This window comes from Taeniopygia guttata, chromosome Z, assembly GCF_048771995.1.
Source record: "Taeniopygia guttata chromosome Z, bTaeGut7.mat, whole genome shotgun sequence".
Lineage (NCBI taxonomy): Eukaryota > Metazoa > Chordata > Aves > Passeriformes > Estrildidae > Taeniopygia > Taeniopygia guttata.
Window position 1 is genome coordinate 16,494,441 of NC_133063.1, and position 23,184 is coordinate 16,517,624.

Consider the following 23,184-nt stretch of genomic DNA (forward strand, 5'->3'; position numbering starts at 1 on the left):
TGGATTTGAAAGTTTTGCTTTAACAATAAATAGAACAATATTTCTCAAATTAATCGCTTAATGCTAATGCCTCGTCAGCTAAATGAAGGGAATTATTCTAGTGCACTAGTGAATAATTCATACTATTAGCTTGCTAAAAATTTATCTTATCACTACCTTATCATCAGTACTTTATCACAGTACTCAATCTCTGTTTTTAATTTGTCCATCACTAATATTTACTTACTTTTAGTACCAAAATACTAAATATTAATTTGTATAACGATACAAAAAAAATTAACTAATTCTAGGAAAAATAAAAGATATCAAATTCAGTTCATGATTATCTTTATGTAAGATTGCACAAACCCCCAAACCACCCCAAAGCCTTCACAACAGGAAAAGTCTTTCCAATCTTAAACCTTTTATTTAATTACAGTGCTACTGAATGATCATGTCAGAGAGCAATGTACAATAAAATGCAGTGCATAGCAAATAACATTTTAAAGCACATCAGTGTTGTTAACAAAATCACACCCGTCCCACAAGACTTCTGCAAATATTCTCTTATATAAAATTAGTTGCTGAACACTCAGCTTGAGAATGATTCACTTCTGGCAGGCATGACACTGCAGAACAAATAAGATGTCCTCAAAGGCAGTAAATTCCCTCGTGTGTTATGTATCATGGCCATTTAAAAGCAGCATTAAAACGTAAAAGTACGGGCTGCTCACAGATCACAGTGGGGTGAAGACCACTATTGCAGAAACAAGTTTCACACATCTAATGTATATTTACATGTTTGTTGCTTGTAGAAAAGATGAAGAACCAGAAAAAATATCTAAAGCATTTAACAATGTCATCTGCTAATAAAAGGAAAGTGTTCTGAAGGCATGTCTGAGATTTCCTTAAACATGGAGCATGAACACCTCGAGTATTCTCTTGCTGTGTTTTGAAACATAGCTATCACTGTGAAACTGTCAGAAAACATCTTGCCTAGCAATTTCTAAGAGTAACAGCATGCAAAAAGACCCCTGCTTGATGGATGTCTTCACAGACATCTATGACAAGTCACAGCATTTGGACAAAGTCCCAAATATTTGGAGAAATGGAAAGTTGCGTGCATTTTTAAAAGAGTAAAAAAGAGGACCCTAGGGACTACTGGCAACCTCAGAGACCAATTAAATCATGGAACAGATCTTCCTGGAAGATATTTGAAACATAGGGAAGACAGGGAGGTGACAAAAGAAAGCCTACTTGGCTTCACCACTGGCAAATGACATCTGACTAAGTGACTGCACTCAACACTGGTTTGACTGCATCAGTGGACAATGAAAGAGAAGCTATCATCTACCTGGACTTCTGAAAGTCCTTCTGACATGTCCCCACACAACTTTCTTGCTGATAAATTAGAGAGCTATGGACTTGATGGGTGAATTATTAGACGCATAAGGAACTGGATGAATGGCCACATCTAACAAGTTGCAGTAAATGGTTCATTGTCCAAATGGAAACTGGTAACAAGTGGTGCTCCTCAAGGGTCCATACTGACACCAATGCTTTTTAAAATATTCATTATTGACATGGACAGCGGGACTGAGCTGCAGCCTCAGCAAGGATGCAGATGACACATAGCTTAAATTCGAGTTTTTGAGTTTCAGTTTTATCACAGTTAATAAGTTTGAGCAGAGGGACAACATTAGATGGATCTTGGCAAGCCTGAAAAGAGAAATCATGTGACCCTTGAGAAGTTAATCAAGGCCAAGTCCAATGCCTGGTACCTGGGTCAGAGTAATCACCAGTTTTAATAAAAACTGGGGAATGAACTGATTGAAAGCAGCCTGGCAGAGATGAACTCGGGAATACTGGCAGGTGAAAAGTTAGATGCAAGCGAGCAATGTGCTCTTGCAGCCTGGAAAGCAAACCTTATCCTGGGCTGCACAAAAAGGGAAACGTGGCTAACAGGTTGAGAAAGGTGAATCCACTCCTCTACTGTGCAGTCATGATATCTCATGTGGAGTACTGAATCTACCTCTGGACTTCTCAATCAAAAAAAAAAAAACCCAAAAAAAAAAAAAAAAACCCAAAAACAAACAAACAAAAAAAACCTGTTAGTTAGGATCTGACTCTTGGAATAAAAGATTTCAGCCATTTGCCCACAAAGAAAGAGTGGGGGTTATTCAGCCTGGGAAGAGAAGGCTCCAGGGAGACCTTAATGTGGCCTTTTAACATGTAAGATGGAGCATAAAAGAAGGACAGAGAAAGACATTTACCAAGCCCTGCAGTGATAAGATAATGGGGAATGGCTTCAAATTGAAAAAGGACAGGTTTGGATTAGATATGAGGAAGACCTTTTTTTACAAGGGTGGTGAGGCACTGGCACAGGTTGCCCAGAACAGCTGCAGATGCCCCATCCTTGGAAATGTTCAAGACCAGATTGGAAGAGGCTCTGAACATCCTGGTCTAGTAGAAAGCTTCCCTGCTTGTTATGGGGGTGAGACTCCATGGTCTTCAAGGCTCCCTCCCAACTCAAAGCATTTAATGGTTCTAATTACACCACAGAGCTTACATGAATCATCAGCAGCCCTTTAACTCCACATTTAGGAGAATAAACCAAATAAATGTCAGTGACAATGCAATATTCTATTGTCTATCTAGAAATCACTATTACATTTATATCTGAAATACAGAAAACTCTTCTGTCCCTACTCTAACAGAAAGTTCTAGTTAGATAGAAGCAACTGTTACAGTGACACAAAATTTGTTGATAGATATCTAATACTTGGAGAATACTCTTGAGAAAAGTATACTGCAATTCCACATTCAAAATGCAAATGAGCCTGAAGAGCTTGATTAAAATCAAGCACTCTATGTTATTTCTCTTCTAGTCATGTAAGAGCTCAGATCACTGACTAGGTTTAACCTGAAATTTTAATATCTTTTCTTATACTCTAGATATTTACTTCAAAACACATAATTGTGTTTTCATCAGGAAAGAAAGAGAAGCACAGGAAATGCCTGCACCTTAGCTATAATAACATATAACTTAAATTCAGTTTACTATAAAAATATTATATAAATATAGATGACTGACAAGCTTCTAGTCAATGAGTACCTCTTACATATCTTTGTACAAATCTCACAGCACATAAAAACTCTATTGTGTCATTAAAACAAAATCTCCCATGTGATGGCTGTATATTAAATAGACTTTGCACCACATATATATTTTAATCTAAAGATTTAAATAAAATTTATCTTCATTTCAGCTAAGATTTTAAATGAGATTGTGTGTCATGCTCTCGCTTTAACTCAAACTAATTTACTTCAGCAACCAAAGGAACAAGAGTTCTTTGACAGTAATAATATTGTTGTGCACGGTAAATTGAACTAGAAAATGACAAATGAGGAATAAAAAAACTAAAAACAATGTAAGGAAAGTTTCAGTTTTAAATATACAGTGAGATTAAGTAAGAAGGGGCAACAGGGTTCCACACTGTGGTGAGATAATTAATTCCTTGGGATTTGAAGTCCAGCTAACTGTTTCTGTTTATCTTGAGATATCCCCCAAACAAAGTTTTTCCTTATTTCCATTACAACAAGCCTTCATGGAATGGCTGAAGATAAATTCTTTTCACTAATATCCACACACAGACCCCAGTCACTTTAAAGGTGTCACTTTCAAAACTGCTGTCTTAGACTGTATTTCCAATTAATTGCTTATAGATAAGGACACAGGGTAAGGCTAATGTTGGACACATTCACAATGCTTTGGTTATCCCTGACTGGCTACAAGGGCTTTAGTGGAGGAATGCAACTTAAACCACTTGCATAATACTTTTTGCCCTTACCTTCCTTGCAGTACACATCGATTCCTGCATTGTCTTGGCTTTATTTCTGCCTTGGTTTTACATCTGCTTTTCAGTGTAGATGCTCTTGGACAAGTGAAAAGTAAGAAATGTGGCTGTTGTTATACTATGCTGTTCTGTGAAATGCATGAAGAAATAAAATGAAAAAAAAATAGGAAAATAAATGTCTTTCAGTCACAGTGACAGTAAATACTTATGCAAGTTTTCAAAGTAATACTTATGCAAAGAAATTAAAGGCAAATACATCCATATACTTCCAGGTATTTGGCCTAGTCCTCACATTATGTACGCTTTCCCCCTCACTGGACTGTAATATACAGTTTTTCCCACTTGGAGGAAACAATCCAATTAAAAATAGTGCTACTTCATTGAGACCTTCCCAAACAATTAACATCCTTTATGACAAAATCAGTACACCTACAACATGATGAATTCAATTTTACCAAGGCATGCATGTCTAAAGCACATCTGCATATGGAGCCAAAAAACAACAGATTTCGGACTCGCTCTGCTTTAATACTTGATGATGTAAAATTTTAATTACATAGGCCGCTAAATTTCCAAATACAGGCAACAAGACAAATTGTCAACACCCCCAGTAACAACAGGTAGAATAACATTCAAGTCATTGGGCATTCACCACTCTCTAGGCCACCTAGAGGGTCACCTGTATGACCCACATAGCTGTGCGAGTACAGGGCTGACTTTTCCCATTTTTTAATTACATTTTCCTGTAAGAAGCAGCAGAGCCAGAAGTCTGAGTACCTGTGAGACTTGCTGGAGCACAGTGAAAGATTCTCACATCCCATCAAATTTTCAGTCCTAAACCAGGTTCCTTATGCTTGAATATGAAGTAGGACCACCACACTATGCCACTGTTCTTAGCCTTCAAGATGGGCTGTATTAGCTGTATTAAGTCTGTGTGCAAAGCTCTGGTGGCAGAACTAGTAAGTTCCAAGGCAGACTCACCACTGGCCATGGCTAAGACGACCAGTGACGAATGCACCACCTATGTGGTAATATATTTAAGAAGTGGGTAATGCTGCTGTGTATGAGCAGTGAGGAAATGAGAGAACAACTCTGCAGGTTGGTGCAGAGGTAGGGGAAGGAGGTGCTTGAGGTGCCAAGCTGAAATTCCCCCACAGTCCATAATGAAGACCATGGTGGAACACCTGTGCTCCTGCAGCCCATGGAGGACCACAGGACAGCAGATGTGGACTGGGCTGAGGGACTGAGTCCTGCAGGACTCCATGCAAGAGCAAGTGGATGCTCAAAGGAAGCTGTGACCCCATGGGAAGCACATGCTGGAGCAGGATTCTGGTAGAACCTGTGACCTCATAGGAACGAACAAGAGCCCAGCCTGGACTAGCTTTGTTGGCAGGACGTGTGACCTTGCAGGAGACCCACACTGGAGCAGCCCATTCCAGAGAGATTGCCTCATGGGAGGGCCCCACACTGGAGCAGTTTTTGAAGAACTGCAGCTTGTGGGAAGGACTAATGCTGGAGAAATTAATTATGGACTGTCTGCTGTGGGAGGGCTCCTGCTCTGGAGTAGGGGAAAGTGTGAGGAGTCCCCCCCCACCCCGAGGAGGAAAGGGAAACAGAAAACACGTGATGAACTGGCCACAACCCCCATTCCACGTCCCACAGTAGATAGGAGATAGAGGAGATCAGGAGTAAATTTCAGCCCAAGAAGGGACGGGTGAGGGAAAGGTATTTTTAAGATTTTTTTTTTTTATTTCTCATTATCCTACTCTGATTTGATTGGTAATAAATTAAATTAATTTCTCCAATTCTAATCTATTTTGCCCATGATAGTAACTGGTGGCAGATCTCTCATGGTCCTTGTCTTTCCCCTTGAACCTTTCATTATATTTTGCTCCCCCTGCCCAGCTGAGAAGCAGGAGCAATAGAGCAGCTTTGGTGGGCACCTGGCATCCAGATATTCCAGAAATAAATTCTTTTCAGTCCAAGTGAAATATTCTTTTGCTGTTTTCTACTACTGTAGTTACTGAGGGCATCTATAGCCTATTAGGATTTAAGGCAAATCAGCATCTCACAGAGAAGCAAGTTGAATCTGTTGCATAGAATTTAAATAAAGCTGCAAGATGTTTATAGTTTTTGACTACATGTATTTTGGATGAAATTTGCTACAGACACTTCTTTTTGAGATAAAATTCAGCTTTAAAATGCAAACTTATCCAGATATTCTAAACTGAGAGTTTTCATTTTCCTAATTTGGTTTATCAGCAGCTTTTACAACAATCTAGAATGGAAGGGAAAAGTACAATGTAGACAAAATAAGAATCATATTCATTAACTTGTCAGTTGAAGACAGAACTGTTATTACAAGATTTGGATCAATTCCTAACCAAGACAGCAACCTAATCTCCATTAAATCACAGAATCTTTGAGTCATAAAATACTCTGAGTTGGAAGGGACTCTTTCCACCAAAGTCTGACTCCTGGCCCTGCACAGGACTACCCCCAAGTCACACCATGCACCTGACAGTGTTGTCCAAACACTTGAGTTCTGTCAGGCTTGATGCTGTAACCACTTCCCTGGGGAGATTGTTTGATTGAAGGACCTTTTTCTAATGTCCAACCTAACCCCACAGACACAGCTTCAGCCATTCCCACTGGTCCTGTCACTGATCACCACAGAGAAGAGATCAGTGTCTATCTCTCCTCTTCCCCTCTTGATGAAGCTGTAGACTGTGATGGGGCCTCTCCTCAGCCTCCTCTTCTCCAAGCTGAGCAAGTGACCTCAGCCACTCCTCATAAAGCTTCCCCTCTACATTTTTTACTTGGGTTAAAAAACTCTCAGTTGCTCTTCCAGGAATTGCTCACATTTACTGAGGCACATTTCTGTCTTAGGTAAGACCTATCAGTTCCCCATACAGCTTCTCTGAGTTTGACTGTCATGCTCTAGTTTTGAAAGAACCAGACAACTGCAGAAGTCCAGGGCTCTAAACTTAAACCCATATCAGTGAAATTTATGTTACACTGGGGTGTTCATCTGATATAGGTAGCAGGAAATGCCATTGATTTGGTTGCATAACCAGTTAAACTAATTTGTCTAACAACCAATAGGCTCTAACTTGACTACTTTTGTCAATCCTTTTTCTTCTCTGTGCAAATTCAGCCAGGCCACTCAATCCCACAGTTGCTCTGTAGATGTTTAAACTCACCTTTGCATAGTTTCAATTTAGTTATGGTTTTAACAGTGGAAACCGTTAATGTCATTTAACTCTCTTGTTTTCATATCTGGTTAGAACTATGATAGACAGTACTAACACCAGGCTAGGACTATGTTGTTTGAAATCCAGAAAAGAAGGAAACACATTGGGGTCACAGGAATACAAAGTAACATCATTTACAAGTCAGAAATAACAGGGAATAAATACTTTTAAGGTATACAGGTGTCCAGGTCTAAGAGAGCTTGAGACAGGTATTAGGCATATTTAGACTGCTGTGCCTTCTGGTTGCTTAAAGACAGTCATTGCACTGAAACATGAAAAATCTTACTTTCCTGTGAAATTTCCTGCAGCCCAGGGAGTGCCAGATGCCTCACCAAATCAGAGATGGTGCATGTGACTGTGTAAATGACTTAGGTTAATGCAAATATCTGTGAGTCACACAAAAGGCTAGCACATTGCCAAGACAACGTAAACATAGTAAAAAAACATAGTAAAGCAGCACTTTCAACTTATTTATTTGATGTTTGGTAATTTTAACTAAAAAAAAGAGCTCTTTGAGGTACAGCAACATCTCTGTTTTCTCTTCAAATAACTTATTTTTGTAAAATTTCTTTCTTTTTTATTACCTCTTTTAATGCTACCTCAAAAAAAAAAAACCCAAAAAAACCCTAAAACCCCCACCAAAAAAAAAAAAAAACCCAAACAAAAAAAAAACAACTAAATCCCCCCCAAACCAAAAAGAAAAGCATGAAAAATGCCACAAAAGTACAAAAAACCAAAACCAACACAAAATTAAAACTAACATTATGATCTAGACTGGAATGTTGAAAATTCTTTTAAAAATTTAAAGTGTTTGTGAAATGCTATTCCTGGAGGAGGAGAAGCTCTGTTTATATATTATTTTTTATCTCTGCACATTTTCCTGTTAATTAGTTCTCATAATTTTAATTAATATATGGAACACTGCAGATGTAGCTCTCAATATCCAATTTTAATTAAATATATTAAATGCAGCCATATTGTGAAAGCCGCTGAATTGTGGTTAGTTCGAATGTATTAGCTTAAACCAATTAATTTGCTAAATGATTACCTAAATTTATCTAAATCTGCCAAAAATCTTTGAAGTGGATTACATTGTTCACACTGCAGAATTTGTCATTAGGAAAACAAAAATCCAGAGAAAATATGAATTATAACAGAATTAACTTCAAGAAATATGAACAGGTAAGTTGGTTTGATCCACAGACTTTTGCTTATATAAAAAGAATGGCTTTATTTGAAGACAGAAAGCATGAGCACAGTTCTCTAAACTCCTGATTGGGCAGCAGGGTACTGGTATTTCTACCAAAATATATTTACATGAACTTGACTATTTTGTCCAAAAAAATCTTAACTCTTTTATGTAAGGGTGGAAAGCTGCATCTGCTTAAATGGTGATCACATAATAATTACTCAAAGACTTGCTATTTAATATTTTACAAGCTTAATTTGTGCACTAAAGGGTTCTCTCTAGCTGTAAAAGAAACTTTTCCTTAAATAGTGATATCTGTCTCAAAAGCTAAATGAAGCAATTTCTCTGTTCTCTCTCATTTTCTGAGCTATTCAGTTAGGCTCTCTGTAAGCTCAGAAATATATTTTGTCTATTTATAGTTATAACATGGTTTTAATACTATAAATACTGTAAAGTTTTTGATGTTTGTTTCTACATAGCCTTTTCCTCCCTATTAATTATTTAGCCCATATGAAACTAATGAATTCTCTGCCTCAAATAGGGCTTCATTATTTATATGCCTTGAAGGTCCCAAATGAATACTGTATATAATCCATCCCTACATTGAGGATAACTCTTGCTATACTAATATATCACAAGAACCTACCATATATTTACAGAAATCTACATTAAATAAATAAACTTATTCTGATTTTACAAACTATTTCCAGGCTTTATTTCCTTCAGCTATTCAATATGAGACAGAAATCAGCTCAAACTCTTTTTTTCATTTTTCCTAAAGGGTTTCTACAGACTTCATAACATATGGAAAAAGAAAAACTACACCCCAGCATACACTCCACAATGTTTATTTCTAATACACATTGGTAAGAGTGTTTGGATTTGCTTTTCATTTAGTACTTGTACACTTTCAATATCCCCATAACTCCTCTGCTCCACCAGCTTAAGATTTTATGGATGATACATAAAACAACAGAACCCATCCAGGAAGCTGAACAAACATTTTGAAACAAGATGCTTTTCTGCTCCTTCAATGTCTCTCCTGCATTTTTATAACCTGCCTTCCCTAATTCCTCTTCAGTCAATAATACCCAGCTGTCATCAAAATGGAACTTCATCTGACAACTCAAGAACCAAAACACACCATTACATCCTCACCAAAAAGCCTTAAATTTGATAGCTGAAGAGGCAAGAGGGAAGAGTGTTACACTCCTTAAAGCTATTGCTGGATGTTTCCAGAACAACAACAGCAATTACTGGCTGAGGCATAGATACAGATGAGCCTCAGTCCTAGGAGAAGCCACAGAAGCATGAAATGAATGAAAAATAATTGCACTGTATCAGCAAAGTAATATCCTTCCTTAAACTGGAAGTGCAATATAAGAGGATTCTTTTCTTTTAATCATGGTAAGAGCATATTTTACTCAGAAAAAAAAAAAACACCAAAACAAAACAAAACAAAAAACTTATATTTCCTTAGTAAAATCTATTTAGGGAACAAATATATTTTACATTACAAAAATAGCATTTGTTTTGCAGAATCTAAATTCCCTGTTCTAGTCTGGAAATCCTTATAAGTTCTCAAAAATGCTGAGCAATTCTAGACAGAATTTATTTAAATCCTTCATTTTCATGCCAATATGTATGTGAGCTATTAAATGTTTATGGCACAGCATAAAGGGAGAACAAATCTACATCATCAGGATATGGTTTTGTTCTTAAATGCCTAACTTCAACACAACATAGTTATTTCATGGGCTATTGCACTCTCTGTGCAACTGGCAGCAGGGGAACTATTGTGTGGCTAATTCTGATTGATTCAGCAGGGATGAGGCACCCAAAGAAAGAGGCAGGATTTCAACTCACTGCAAAATTTAACAACTATGTGCCATACAAATCCAGCTCCCTCAGTTAAAACACTTAGCAGGCAGCTAAAATCCTGTTGGGGGCCTAAGAGTGTGATCTACAAACCTACCCTGAGAGTCAAAATCATAAAGAAAAACAATAATGAAAATTGATACTGAAGGGCACTTCTTTTTGGTGGTCATGAAGCAGCACACACAAAAAAATATACCCTCAACACCAGCCTGGTACTGGCTATGGCTTGAGTCCACTTATGAAGGGGCAGACTGCCTGCCAGGAAAGGCTGTTCTGATGGTAGAAGGGCTGGGGAGTTTTTTCACTGTTGTGGTTTGACGCTGGCCCAATGCCAGGCACCAAAGAAAGCTGCTCACTCACCCTCTCCTACCACAGCTGGGCAGAGGAGAGGGAAAAAAAAACAAACCCCCAAAAAAATTAAAGGTTCATGAGTTGAGATAAGGACTGGAAGAAAATACTCCATGGGCAAAACTGGCTCAGCTTAGAAGTACAAAGTGAATTTATTGCTAACAGAGTCAGAGGAGGATTTTGAGAAGAAAAATAAGCCCTAAAACCATTCATTCCCCTCCCCCCCCCCCCCCCCCCCTTTCCTACCAACACTGCAGAGAGACAAGGGAGAGGGAGTTTGGTCAGTTTATCACCTGAGGTTTTTTTCTGCTGCTCCAGGAGAGCAGTCCTTCCCCTGTGAGGCCGTGTGGTCCCTCCCATGGGATACAGCTCTCCGTGAACTGCTCCAGCATGGATCTGCTCTCATGAGCAGCAGTCCTGCCAAAACTGCTGTGGTGTGGTTACTCTTCCAGAGGGTGCAGTCCTCCAAGGACAGGCTGCTCCAGCCTAGAACAAAGGGCGCCTCTCTCCACCAGGTCTCCCACTGGATCACAGCCTCCTCCAGGCATCCACTTGCTCTGGCTTGGGCACCATCCCACAGGCTGCAGGTGGATCTCTGCATCCCCCATGGATCCCCAGGAGCTGCAGGGGCACAGCTGCTTCACCATGGTCTCACCACAACCTGCAGAGGAATCTCAGCTCTGGAGCCTGGAGCATCTGCTGCCCCTCCTTCTACACTGACCTTGGTGTCTCCATGTTGTTTCCCTCACATGCTCTCACTCCTCCTCTTCTCTGACTAGGAGGAAAACTGTGCACAATTTGTTTTGATTTTCTTCTTAAATATTTTATCACAGAGAAGTTACCAACCTCTCTCATTGGCCCAGTTTTGGCCAGCAGCATTGTCAGAGCTGTCCAGGACTGGCACTGCTCTGTGGATATTCTCAGTTCAGCCAGAGAGAAAAGGAGATATTTCTACCAGGTTAAGGCTGGGAAAAAGTCCGAAATTAATGTAAACAATTTATTATCTCTCTTGTTGTTCATATTGTTTATAGATATGTTCTACCACCATGCGCTATTCATAGTGCACCAATGGTGTGAGATGCTTTTACTTTAAGACCAATGAAATTGGTCCTTACAATGAGCTCTATAAAAGGGCGATGTATTTGAAATAAATCATTCTCTTCTTGCCCTCTGAACTGGAGTTCTTTCATTCTCATCCTGCCTCAACAATGACACTGCTAGACATGGTGAAATCTTCCAGCAGCTTCTCACAGAAGCCACTTCTGTGGACCCCCTTTGCTACTAAAAGCCAGGCCATGCAAAACCAACACATTCACCTATGCCATGTGTCACTTATTTATGGATTATAGGAGTCTACAACTCTACAGGCAGACAGCCATGGAATATATGTATGAAGTCAAAGTGTTCTCTGAGAGGCTAAGTAAGGAATATATTACCAAAAGGATTAAGAGAGGGAATGTTTTATCTAAAAGATGCTTTGTAGCAAAACTATTTGATCTAAAGGAACTCCTACTGAAAGTTTTCAGATAAATCCATTTTAAAAATGTTCCTGTAAGAAGTACTGTCTCTCACACCAGCACTTTCTGATTCAAAGCCTAATTATTTAGTACATTATGTCACTCCACAAGAATGGCAGTGAAAGTAATGAAGGCACATCTCAGTTGTATTTGTAGAAATTAAAATTCTGCAAATCAAAATTTTAGAGCTATTTACCAAAGAGACACACACATTTGCACATTTCACAATGTAATACTAAGTTTGGAGTCTGTATCACAGAATTATTCAAATATGAGAAATTCACATTTTAGGTTATACTCCTTTAGAGCAAGAATTTTACTTTTTTTTCTGGAATTATATGAATTGTGCAATTTGGAGTCAAGGGAGACCTTAAAAATATAAAATACTAAGAGAATCACTTTCTTCCTCTGAATTTACTGAATTCCCCCCAAAAAAACTATGAGAAAAAGCCATCAGAGTAAACACTAAGAAAGAAAAACTTTGAAGCCAATTCAAAACAGAGTAAAAAGACTTGGTACCTGAATCAATGTTGTATTAAATCAGAAATTTTATCAAATTAATGGAGTCCTACAATTAAAATTTTCTAAGTTCTAGAAAAATAATTTGAAACACATACTCCAAAATTTTGCTTTCAAACAATCCATGTATAGAATTAATATTTAAGCTGTTGCTCTTTGGTCTGACTTGATCATATCAATCTGACCATGATATCATGTCTTGGCTGAAGTGCAAGGAAAACACAAAACCAAAAGCTGAAAAGGGAAAAAAACCCTGGACTATTATTCCAGGTAGAACAGAAGAACTGTATTTAACACTATATGAAATACAGGGAAAATATGTAAACATTTATTTTAAACTTTAGAAGCTACCTCACCAGAAAACACTACTCTCAGTTTAGGACTAACTCACCAGTTACAATTAAATAAAGGTAAAACAGGCTGGTGCCCTGGTTTTGGCTGGGATAGAGCTAGTTTTTTCTTAATAGCTGGTACAGTGCTGTGCTTTGAATTCAGTATGAGAATAATATTGAAAATATGATGTTTTGGTTGTTGCTAAGATGTGTTTATTCTAAATCAAGAAGTTTTTCAAGTTTCATATTCTGCTAATGAGGAGCTTCACAAAAGTTGGGAGGGATCATTGCCAGGGAAGGTGATCTAAAGTGGCCAAAGAGATACCTGGCATCGCCCAGAGAGTAGCAGCTATGCATCACTTCTTTGCATTACTATTTGCAAGAGACAGTTTCTCTCTCTTTTTCTCTCTCTCTGTCCCTATTTCTATTATTATTTTCAGCAGCATTACTAGTAAAATCACACTCTAGCATAGTATTTTACTTTATTTCAATTATTAAACTGTTCTTATGTCAATCCACAAGTTCTGCAATTTTTTTTTAATTCCCTTCGCCATCCCTCTGGCATGAGGGGAAAGTAAGTGAGTGACTGTGTGGTACTGAGTTGCTGCAGTTAATCCACAACAGTGGGGTCAGTCATCTTTCCAGTCTATGACCCTGGTCAATAATACATTGGATGAGGATAATTTCATTTTCAGACCCTGGTTTATCCTTAGCGTTGCAACAAGGGTCACATTTTTTGCAGCTCTAAGATGGAGCATGCAGTGTGTCATGGCACCATGGCCTCTTGACTCTTACTTCACTCTACCAGCCTTGCAGAACATAGCAAGGCAGTGGCTTCTGCCTGAGACTTGACATAAATTAAAGCTAGAAAGAACACTTAACAGTTTTGTTGCACACTCACCACAAAACATAAGTTCTCTAAAGTTCGTAAGACCCTAATCATACTGGCATGTGTACGCCAGGCAACAAACACACCATCTGTAATACAACACCAAGCATTTAAGTATGAGATTAAAAAGATAATTTTCCAGCTGCTCTTCCCTTCCAGGTACTTGCATATAAAATTTTCACAGATGATAAAGAAATTAGGTTTCTTCAGAAAGATCAATTTGCTTATTTACAAAGATTGGAGACTCAAATTACAGGAAATTCTTATCCTGGAGTTAATGTTCCTTCATAATTGTGAAGTGAATAACAAAAAGTCACAGTAAAATATACTGTTGTTGATTTTAACTCAAATAGTAGATTAGGTATTTTGCACTAAAAAAAAACCCAAACCAGACCTGAAATACACGGAGGGAAGAGGAGGTTGTTTTAGAATGCTTACTGTCACAACACTGAATATCCTCAAGGCTCACCTGTGCGCTATGAGTTTATATTATGTGAGCCAATTAATTGTTACACCACTTTGACCCACTTTTGAACTATTAGTCTTCACTATTCAGTACTCTGTGGCACTTCAGAGGTGTCAAAAGCAGCCATTTTTAACATTATATGTCCTATAACCTGTTACGAAATACTAATTGATTTGGCAGTGTCCTGATGTGTGTCTTTCACATAGTTCTAATTAATCTTATGTCTCAAAAGACAGATTCTGGAGAAAGAATTCAGAACACTAATCTAGCTATGCATGGATCTATCTCTTCACCATATGATTTTCTACTGTACAATAATAATGTTATTCTTATTGACTTTAAATAAAGACAAATTCAGTATTTTTCTCAGAATTAACTTGCATGTCATGGGACTAGATATTTTCTTAAAATAATGAAAAGAAGGAAAGGAATTCAGCAAGAAGTGAATAAAGTAATGGATAGCTGCATCACATTTGGGACTCCTTAGAAAAAAGTATGAGACAAAATATAGTGAAGCTAATATATTTACCATGTCTGTCATAGACCACTAAGTTGCATGAGAGCTGAGTGGTGGAGTACTTCCAGAAATTTCTTATTTCACAGAGAATTTGGGGGATTAGGTGGGGTTTTTTTAAGCTCTATAGAAACAAACAAAAAAATGTAATGAAGCTGTCATGACTGTTTCTATAATTTAAGATTATGAAATTACGAATTTAATTTGAACCGAACTTTATGGGAGATGGGAGGTGTCAAGATATATCCCAGATATTAATGACACAACAGATGTTCAGAGAATATATACATCTGTATATATTAAAACATTGCCTCAAAATTCATCCATTCAAAACATGTTGATTTACATTAAATTCTGACTCATATTAAATAAAAAGAAAACAAAAAACCCAACAAGCTATCTCTGTGTAAATAGATTTTTTTCTTTTGTTTTTTTTCTATATTGGAAACAAGCTATTATACACCTGTAGGTTTTTATTTTCCTCAGTTTCAGTCTACAGGGATGTTCCCAGGACAAAAAGAATTCAGGGTAGGCACATATACATAAACAAAAATTTCTGATGAGGGGATCACTGAGGGTGAGGGGCTTATTTATACATATGTGTCAGAACCTTCATTAGAAAAAGCAGCCCAAAACATTTACAATATCACTACCAGCTTCTATAGAAATACGTGTCAGTCACAAAACAAAACATTTAGGACTTCAAAGAAATCATTATACTACACAACCAAAAGTATACTTCAAAGAAATCATTGCACTACACAACCGAAAAAAAAAACCAAAGGAAAAAAAAATAATAACTTCAGTGTGCCGGATATACAAAAGAAACTTCTGGCCTCACTGTCCCTTTGCAGACAAAGAATACCTTTGCTGTAGTAAAGCATACTAATTTGGCTTGTCTTCCTCCCAGAGATGTCACCATCTACAGTGAACTACAGAGGGCCTTCCAGAAACTAGTCAGAGTGGGAAAGTGTTCCAGGTGCATGTCTTCATTTTCAAACAATTCTTATGGAATTGTCATGCTAAAACATAACTTCAAATTTTCAAGAGTTTTTGTTTATACATGTTAAAAACTATGTTTTCTAATTCAGTGAGGAAAATGGAGTAGAACATAGACAATATATTCAAATACTGAAGGGGCAGGGTGTGGTATACATGCATGTACATTCCACATTTCAAATGTAATCACCTGTTTAGAAAACAGCATAAATTGATACAGAATTTCCAAAATCCCAAGATACAGTATGTATCTATGGAAGATTTGATTGTGAAACATTTTGGGAATTCAGTTATTTATCTACCCAGACAGAATGTAAAACTGATGAGTAAGAGCCATACTTATTATTCTATTTAGACATGTTTAAAGGGAATAACAAGCACATCTAAACATAATATTAAGTATATACACCACATGTTGAGACACATACCTAGCTGTCTATGAAGGAGGGAGGGAAGAGGAGGAAAATAACATAAGGAACAAAAAGTCAAGATGGCTAGATGTTTGCACTTACACACTTGTGGAGGTATCTTCTCAGACAACAGGAGGGAAGTGGGTGGATACAAATGTCAGTCACGGCCCAGGATATAGTATAAAACCACACAATCAAAAGAGATTAAAAGTATTAGGAGGCGTTTGAATTCTAAGAAGAAAAAGCAGAGAAAGAAAAGGTGAGTATTGAATAAGGCATGTTTAAACTGGATAGGGCAACAGATCTGTGGGTGAGCCACAACCAAGAGCAGTGAGCTATTTGTATGCCTACCCAGCAGCTGAAAACCTGAAGGACTGGCAGAATGGGCAGGACAGACTCACCACGAAGAGTGACAAAGAGAACAGGCAGTAATAAGGGGCAGTGCCTTAGATGTTAATTTCTCTGAAAGATTCTGACTACAGGAGCAGTTGCTTGTGCATTGAAGAGAGTGGTAAGAAGATCAGGAAGTGGTACAGGACCAGCAGGTAAAGAAAAAGACAGCAAAATCAAAATTGACCTGAGACAACCAAGATGCTTTTTGGTACAGAACAAAAGAACTCTTTCTATCAGCTTCATTGAGATGTGGCAACTCATGATAAATAGGAATGAAAGTCACTATCAACCTTCAAGATACTTAATAGGTATTTTTGCTTTCACTGTTTTCCAGTTGTGAATATTTGCTGTGTCAGTATTTTCAACTGAAAATACATATTCCACCAGAATGAAAACTTCCTATGGAATTCAAACACACTATTTCTGCTAAGAATAAAAGAACATTAAAAGAAAACAATAAATCTGAAATTATATATTTTATTCTTTGAGAAATAATTAATTTTTGAACAGTCCAGAGTGTGGTCTTTGAAATATGCAATTTCCTTCTCTGTAAATAAAACCTACTTGATCTTAGCTTTTCTGATTTTGGCCCAATGTCAGCATGAGTTAAATACATAACTTCATGAATCTTGGCCAACCCAAGGCAGCATCTGCCTTTCCTCTTGGTCTTGAGACCTGCCAACCAGCATGTTACTTTCATTGATGCAAGAATGTGAATGGTATCCTCTGACAGAGCAGGGATTTCCTCTCCTACAAAGGAGTTCCTGTTTTTTTTTAAGTTTCCATAGGTGCTGGAAATCAATTTAAAATGCCATCCTCTGCACTGTCTATTTTTTCCCATGCCTAAATATCTTCCTAAAGTAGGAACTAATATAGCATTTCTATTAAAATACCTATTCCTACATGCCCAAAGTTTGAAAGTGAACCCACGAAAGCTAAAACAAAAATGAATCTAATTAATCTTTCTTTATTCAAAAGGGATCTCTGGTAGACAGAACCCATGGATCACTCTCATGGTTTTAATGGATTTATTCCAGATTTTCAACCAGAACTGTATGATGAGAAACTCTCTTGGCCTCTAAAAATATGCATTTAAACATATAACATGTATACTCCAACACTTATTTGAGGGCAGCATGCAAACTTATTGATGTCAGAATTACATCTTACAATTTAAATATTTCTTCAGTATTTAACTGTCTCATGTCCCTGAATGCTTTGGAACAAAATAGAAAATGGATTTAGCTAAACTGTAGGTGCTTGGCACCAGATTTTTCTCTTATGCGCAGGCACTGCAAAGCACATATTTATTTTTGAAACCCCAGAATACCAGATACTAGAGGGCTAATTTGCTCTTCCCCACAGAACATATGCTCAGAGGGAAATCCAACAAATGGTAGGAAAACAAAGAGTTAGATTATTTAAATAAATAAATGTAGGCATTGATCTGTCTAACTATCTGCAAAGATCCATATGGAGAACCACAGATGCAGTTAACTACAGTTGAATCTGAATGTCTGAGGACTAGTCTACTAAACTAGGAAGAATGTATAAGACACTGTGCTCATAGAGGCAGGGCAACATGGGTAGGAGAAGCTGCTTGTTAAATCCTAACTCATGATGTGAAGAAGCAAGAATGATAAAAAGTAAGCAGGTGAAATAGAAAGTTAGAAAAATTTGTGCATGAACTTGAAGGTGGTTCATTTAAGCATAAAGAAGTAGTGACAATATCAACCCTCCCATTTAAGCAGCTGGACTACATTTGAACTGAAAAGCAGGAATTATGTGAAATCTGAGTGATTCAGAAGGTGCCAGGATAACGAAACATAGAATAGAAAGTTCTGAAATCAATCAATATGCCAAAACTTTGGCAATAGTTCTGGGAAGAGTGGGATTACTTGTGCAATAAGGTAAATCTTTTGTATTAGAGTCCTGAGAAACAACATTATGACATTCACAAAGGTTCCCCAGTATGTCAAATTGTCAAAATAAAGAATCAACATTTTCTTTTAACCTAAGCAGACTGCATTGGGGCAAATAAATAGAATGAACAGTTTTCACTGATAAGCAAGATGAGTCAAACTCCCAGTTACTTAAATATTCCCAGATATTCTTAAATAAAATGCCAAACACTACTGAAAAGCAAACACTGTAACTACTAGATTTATAATTGGACTGTATATATATTTTCAGAAGAATGTGACATTTTTCCCTGAATATGCAAATAAAAAAACTTAGCAAAAGCATTTTAAATATGCAGGATAGTGCATGTTTTAATAAATATGTAGAGTGCGTGCATGTTTTAATATAATTGCCCTGTATAACACAAGCAATTTTTTCCAGACAAATACTATAATATATTCTACCTAGAAAATTAACAAATTGTTTTAATGGAAAATTAGAACAAATTCCTGATGTAGCTGTCACAGAGGTGAAACTCCTCTATGCATATACGCTTATTAAATTGGAATTAAGTAATTCGACTTGTCATCTGACCTGAAAGTACCATTTGTAGCAGCTGTCAAAACAATCATTAAGCAGAGTAGTTTTTCATATTTTCCACATATACTGTTTTCAGTGAATTTCATTTAGACAATATTATTTGAATAATATGTGATTATATTTCTGATTATACTATAACCTCATACAAATTAATTAGCAAAATCATCACTACATGAGCACACATTGATATTAGAGTTAATGAGCACTTTGGGGTTCCATTCCTCCCTTAAAATACAAAGGAAAAATTGCTCAAATTTCTAAAAGGACATGCTGTTTCCAATCATCTCAATATTCACCTGTAGCATGAAACATTACAGTGCAATCCAGTTTTACAAAATCCACCCACAAGAGGGGTTGAACACACCCAGCACTTCTCAAGAGGATATTTCTTCCACATTCCTCAGTCTGTCTATGTTAATGTCACTTATTAATTTTCATAAGGGCTTTACACTGAAAAAGTGACATGTATGTCTAAATGTATACATATACACAGTGTCATCTCCTGCTGAAACTGATACTAAGCAAACATCAGGAAATACTATTCCTTTCCTTTCCAAGACTGAGTCATTTTTCAGTGGTAAGGATATGTTTCCTCTGCAAATTGAAAGAATTCTATTTTAAAAGTTATTTTAACCATCCTGCTGTTCTCTTGAGGATATTACATTAAAACTGAAGGTTGGTTGGAATTATTTTACTTACTAGTTTCATTGAATTTTGCTCAACTATAGATGACATCTGAGCTTTTTCTCTGTATTCAACATACCAGCAATAATTTTTATTTTCTACTTCTCCATGTTTCAAATTAGAAGAACAATTTTTTCCCATGTATTTAAATTGGAAGTGGGTTTATCCAAAGCCTTACTCAATGTCCACATCACTGCATAATACAATCTTCCAAGAGTAACAAGGAAGAAAAATACCTTTTGAGAAACCAACAGGTAAATAAGAACCTATTTTTAATTAAATAATATTGCATTTAACTTTCATTTGGCATCTTACTGCAAAACCAGCCTGCAGGACAGGAGGGCATCTATACACAGATGAGCTGTGTTACTGGGACTTTCCTGCTTTTATCAAAGAGGAGCATGGAGGTTTGGAGCTCTATGCAGAGATTAAGGACAGGGTACAAACAATATTCTAGGGGGAGGGGGAGAATACATCAGTCTGCTTAGAAAGGTGATTAGCAACAACTATCTTCTCATTACCAGTCAGATACTTGTATAGTACAAAAATAAAAAGCAATTGTGGGCTCCCTACTGTGACTTACATAAGATATCCTTTCCCTGTTTCAGCAGCTTTCCAGTAACCAACCAAGCACAGCAGTATCCTATTACAGCAACACTGAAGGGAAGACAGCAAGAAGACAACTAATTTTCTTTGCTACATATGCATTTGAAATAGAAATTTAAAAAACCCATCCTACACAAGCATCTAGGGAACTATGTTCTTTATTAAAAAAAAAAAAAAAGCATCCAGTATTTTACTTCAATATTAACTGTTGGGTGCATCTTTTGGTAGCATTTGCACATAAACCAAAGCAAATATTTTCTGGCAGTTCTGAACTTCAGTTGGCTTCAGTCACCCTGTGCCTGCTATAAAAGCCAAATACAGCAGCTTCCTCATCAAGATGCTACTGCCTGTCTCTTAAAAGCACAGTGAGAAGTAAAGATAGAATCAATATATTCTATGAAAGCAGTAACTATAAAAAAATTAGGCTCAATTGAAGTGAAGCCTAAAATAAGATTAGAAAATGACTAATCTTCCACACTGATAAAATACTGTGGGTAAAAATACCCAAGACACAGAGCCACATCCTTCACAGTCTTCCTCTGGTGTTTTGCACTGTTTGTTTTGTTTTAAAAGCCCTTTTATATCAAGTAGCAGGCCTGAATTACAGAAACTACATGACCCTGTTACAGGAGGCTCACAGCTGTGCTATGAAGACAAGCTCCCCCTCAACTGTCAGTGAAATGAAGGAATGGAAGAAAGAAGAATAAACTAGTGCATTTAAACACAGACAGAACATGATTTTCTTAATAGAAAATGTATCACCTAAGTAGAGGAGCATAAGGAGAGACAAAACGTACAAAAGTTATATTGGATAGCATATCATATTTTGGTCCTACTTGGCTTGACATATATCTACATGTACACACCCACAGCTCCAGGCTTAGGCTGCTCCTGGGAAAGCTACCCTACAATTCTACTCTGACACCAAAGTACTCAAAAGCCCCCAAAACAAACACAAAACCAAAAGCAGACCAAAGAACAAACAAATAAACCACAAAACAAAACAACCCCAGTCATTTAGTGTTACATGTTAGATAACTTACACAAGATCATTTTCTGTGAGATAGAGATGAATGCTTTTAGCTGTCTCAATTCAGGGCTTTCAAAAACTGGGAAATCAGCATTGGAAAACCACCTTATATGTCACAGACAGAACAAGTGCTACCAAGCTATGCACTATCTTTTCAACATACTTTGTTTTTTTATATTTTTGTTTGTTTGAAACATCCTGAACTGCATTAAAAAAAAAAAACAAAACAAAAAACAAACAAACAAACAAAAAAAAAAACCAAAAAAAACACAACACATTTTTCAGTCTAGAATCCTAGGTGGTCTGAATCATCACTGTCACCTCCAGAAGATGGCACCAGCTACCTTTATTATATTTCAAAAGAATATGTTTTCACTTACTACTGTCTTCATTAATGCACACAAAACTTGTCATTTTCACTGTCTCATTTGCTTTTGAAGAAACAAAGTAGGCTGCAAATGGTTTTCCCAACTTACATCTGCTTTGTAATGATTTACTTCTTTTGCAGCATTGGACTTATATTACTAAAATGTATAACATCTCAATTGACATTGAGTCAGTTGAATTAAATTGAGATAATTTTTTTGTTTCAAAAATGTCATTATGAAAACAGAATAAACCAGGTATCTCCTAGAAGCCTGTCTATATTTTCAGAAAGCATAAAAACTTATTATCTCAAACATCATAATACAACCATAACACTATTAGAAAAACTTTTTTTTTTGCCTTTATGGAAAATATGCTGTATAAAATATCAATGAATTTAAAAGATATTGCAGTAAATTGCTCATAATTCTGATTATTGCTTCTAAACCAGAGATGGAATGTCATTACTAAAGTAATGACAATAATATTCCTTTGTGGGATTACTACTGAAATATCTTGATCTTTTTGCTTGATAGAAAGGGCACTGCATTAGTTTGGAGTCACATTTGCAATTCTAACTTATTTCAAGTTCAGATCATACATGACCTTTGAGTCCATGCACATGTTGGAACATCCCACTGAAAAAAAACTTTTGCAAAAGTAAACACACAAATGTAGGAAATTTTTTTTTTTAATCTACAAATGTAATTTTTATATTTGGGAAACATTCTTTCATTCACTAATTTTTATCTGAATACAATACAGACACAATTTTATTTCCCCCTAATTTCTCCTCTCTGCTTGTAGCACAGGGACACAGCTGGGCTACAAGCCCCTGCCTGTTACAGTGTCAAATCTTTATCCTGCTTGCACTGACATTTCCACCTTCTCCTTTGTTCCAATATTACCACTGGAAGTTTCAACATTTTTAACCAGCATATAAAAGACCTGTCAACAAAGTCAAACAACAATACTTAAATACATTCTGAATGAAGTTACTGATACCTGCTGATACACAGAAAGCTTCAAGAAATACTTGCACTTTAGTATATTTTGTTTGGGCTCATTAAGACATTTTATCCTTTCATGCTCACTAGTCCATAGATTAAAATGGGACATACTATTTTCTCTCCACTTTTTTACATTTCAAACTGACTTTCTGGGTATTTTTTTTCTGTTTCTGCATTAGGTGTCAACATAGCACTCTCATCACAGCCATCAGAAGCCCCTGATTGAATAGGTTTATTTTTCCCCATGATTCTCCTGCAGCTCTCCAGTCAGCAGGTTCCAGTTCTTTATCTGAATCAAGTCTGTGAGGTTACATTTTTTTCTGTATGCAAAGGCCCTTCAAGAAGCTGAAAGACATGTTGGTTCCTCACTGTAAATATCATGTCCAGGGCACAGCTCTCAGTCTGCAAATGTAGGTAGGCTACAGACTCCTCAGGAGTTGCA

The 23,184-nt window shown here is 36.9% G+C and overlaps 1 protein-coding gene across 6 annotated transcripts in view; it reads right to left on the reverse strand.

The window, feature by feature from the left end:
* TRPM3 (transient receptor potential cation channel subfamily M member 3) overlaps positions 1 to 23,184 on the reverse strand; it is a 400,684-nt gene that overhangs the window by 332,256 nt on the left and 45,244 nt on the right. The window contains exon 1 of one of the 6 annotated variants that reach the window (XM_072922314.1): positions 3,831 to 4,484. The exons of the other annotated variants lie outside the window; for them this stretch is intronic. Within the exon in view, the coding sequence (XP_072778415.1) occupies positions 3,831 to 3,860 (30 nt within the window). The 5' untranslated portion in view covers positions 3,861 to 4,484. Of the gene's footprint in view, positions 1 to 3,830; positions 4,485 to 23,184 lie in introns of those variants that run through there. 6 annotated transcript variants of the gene reach the window in all.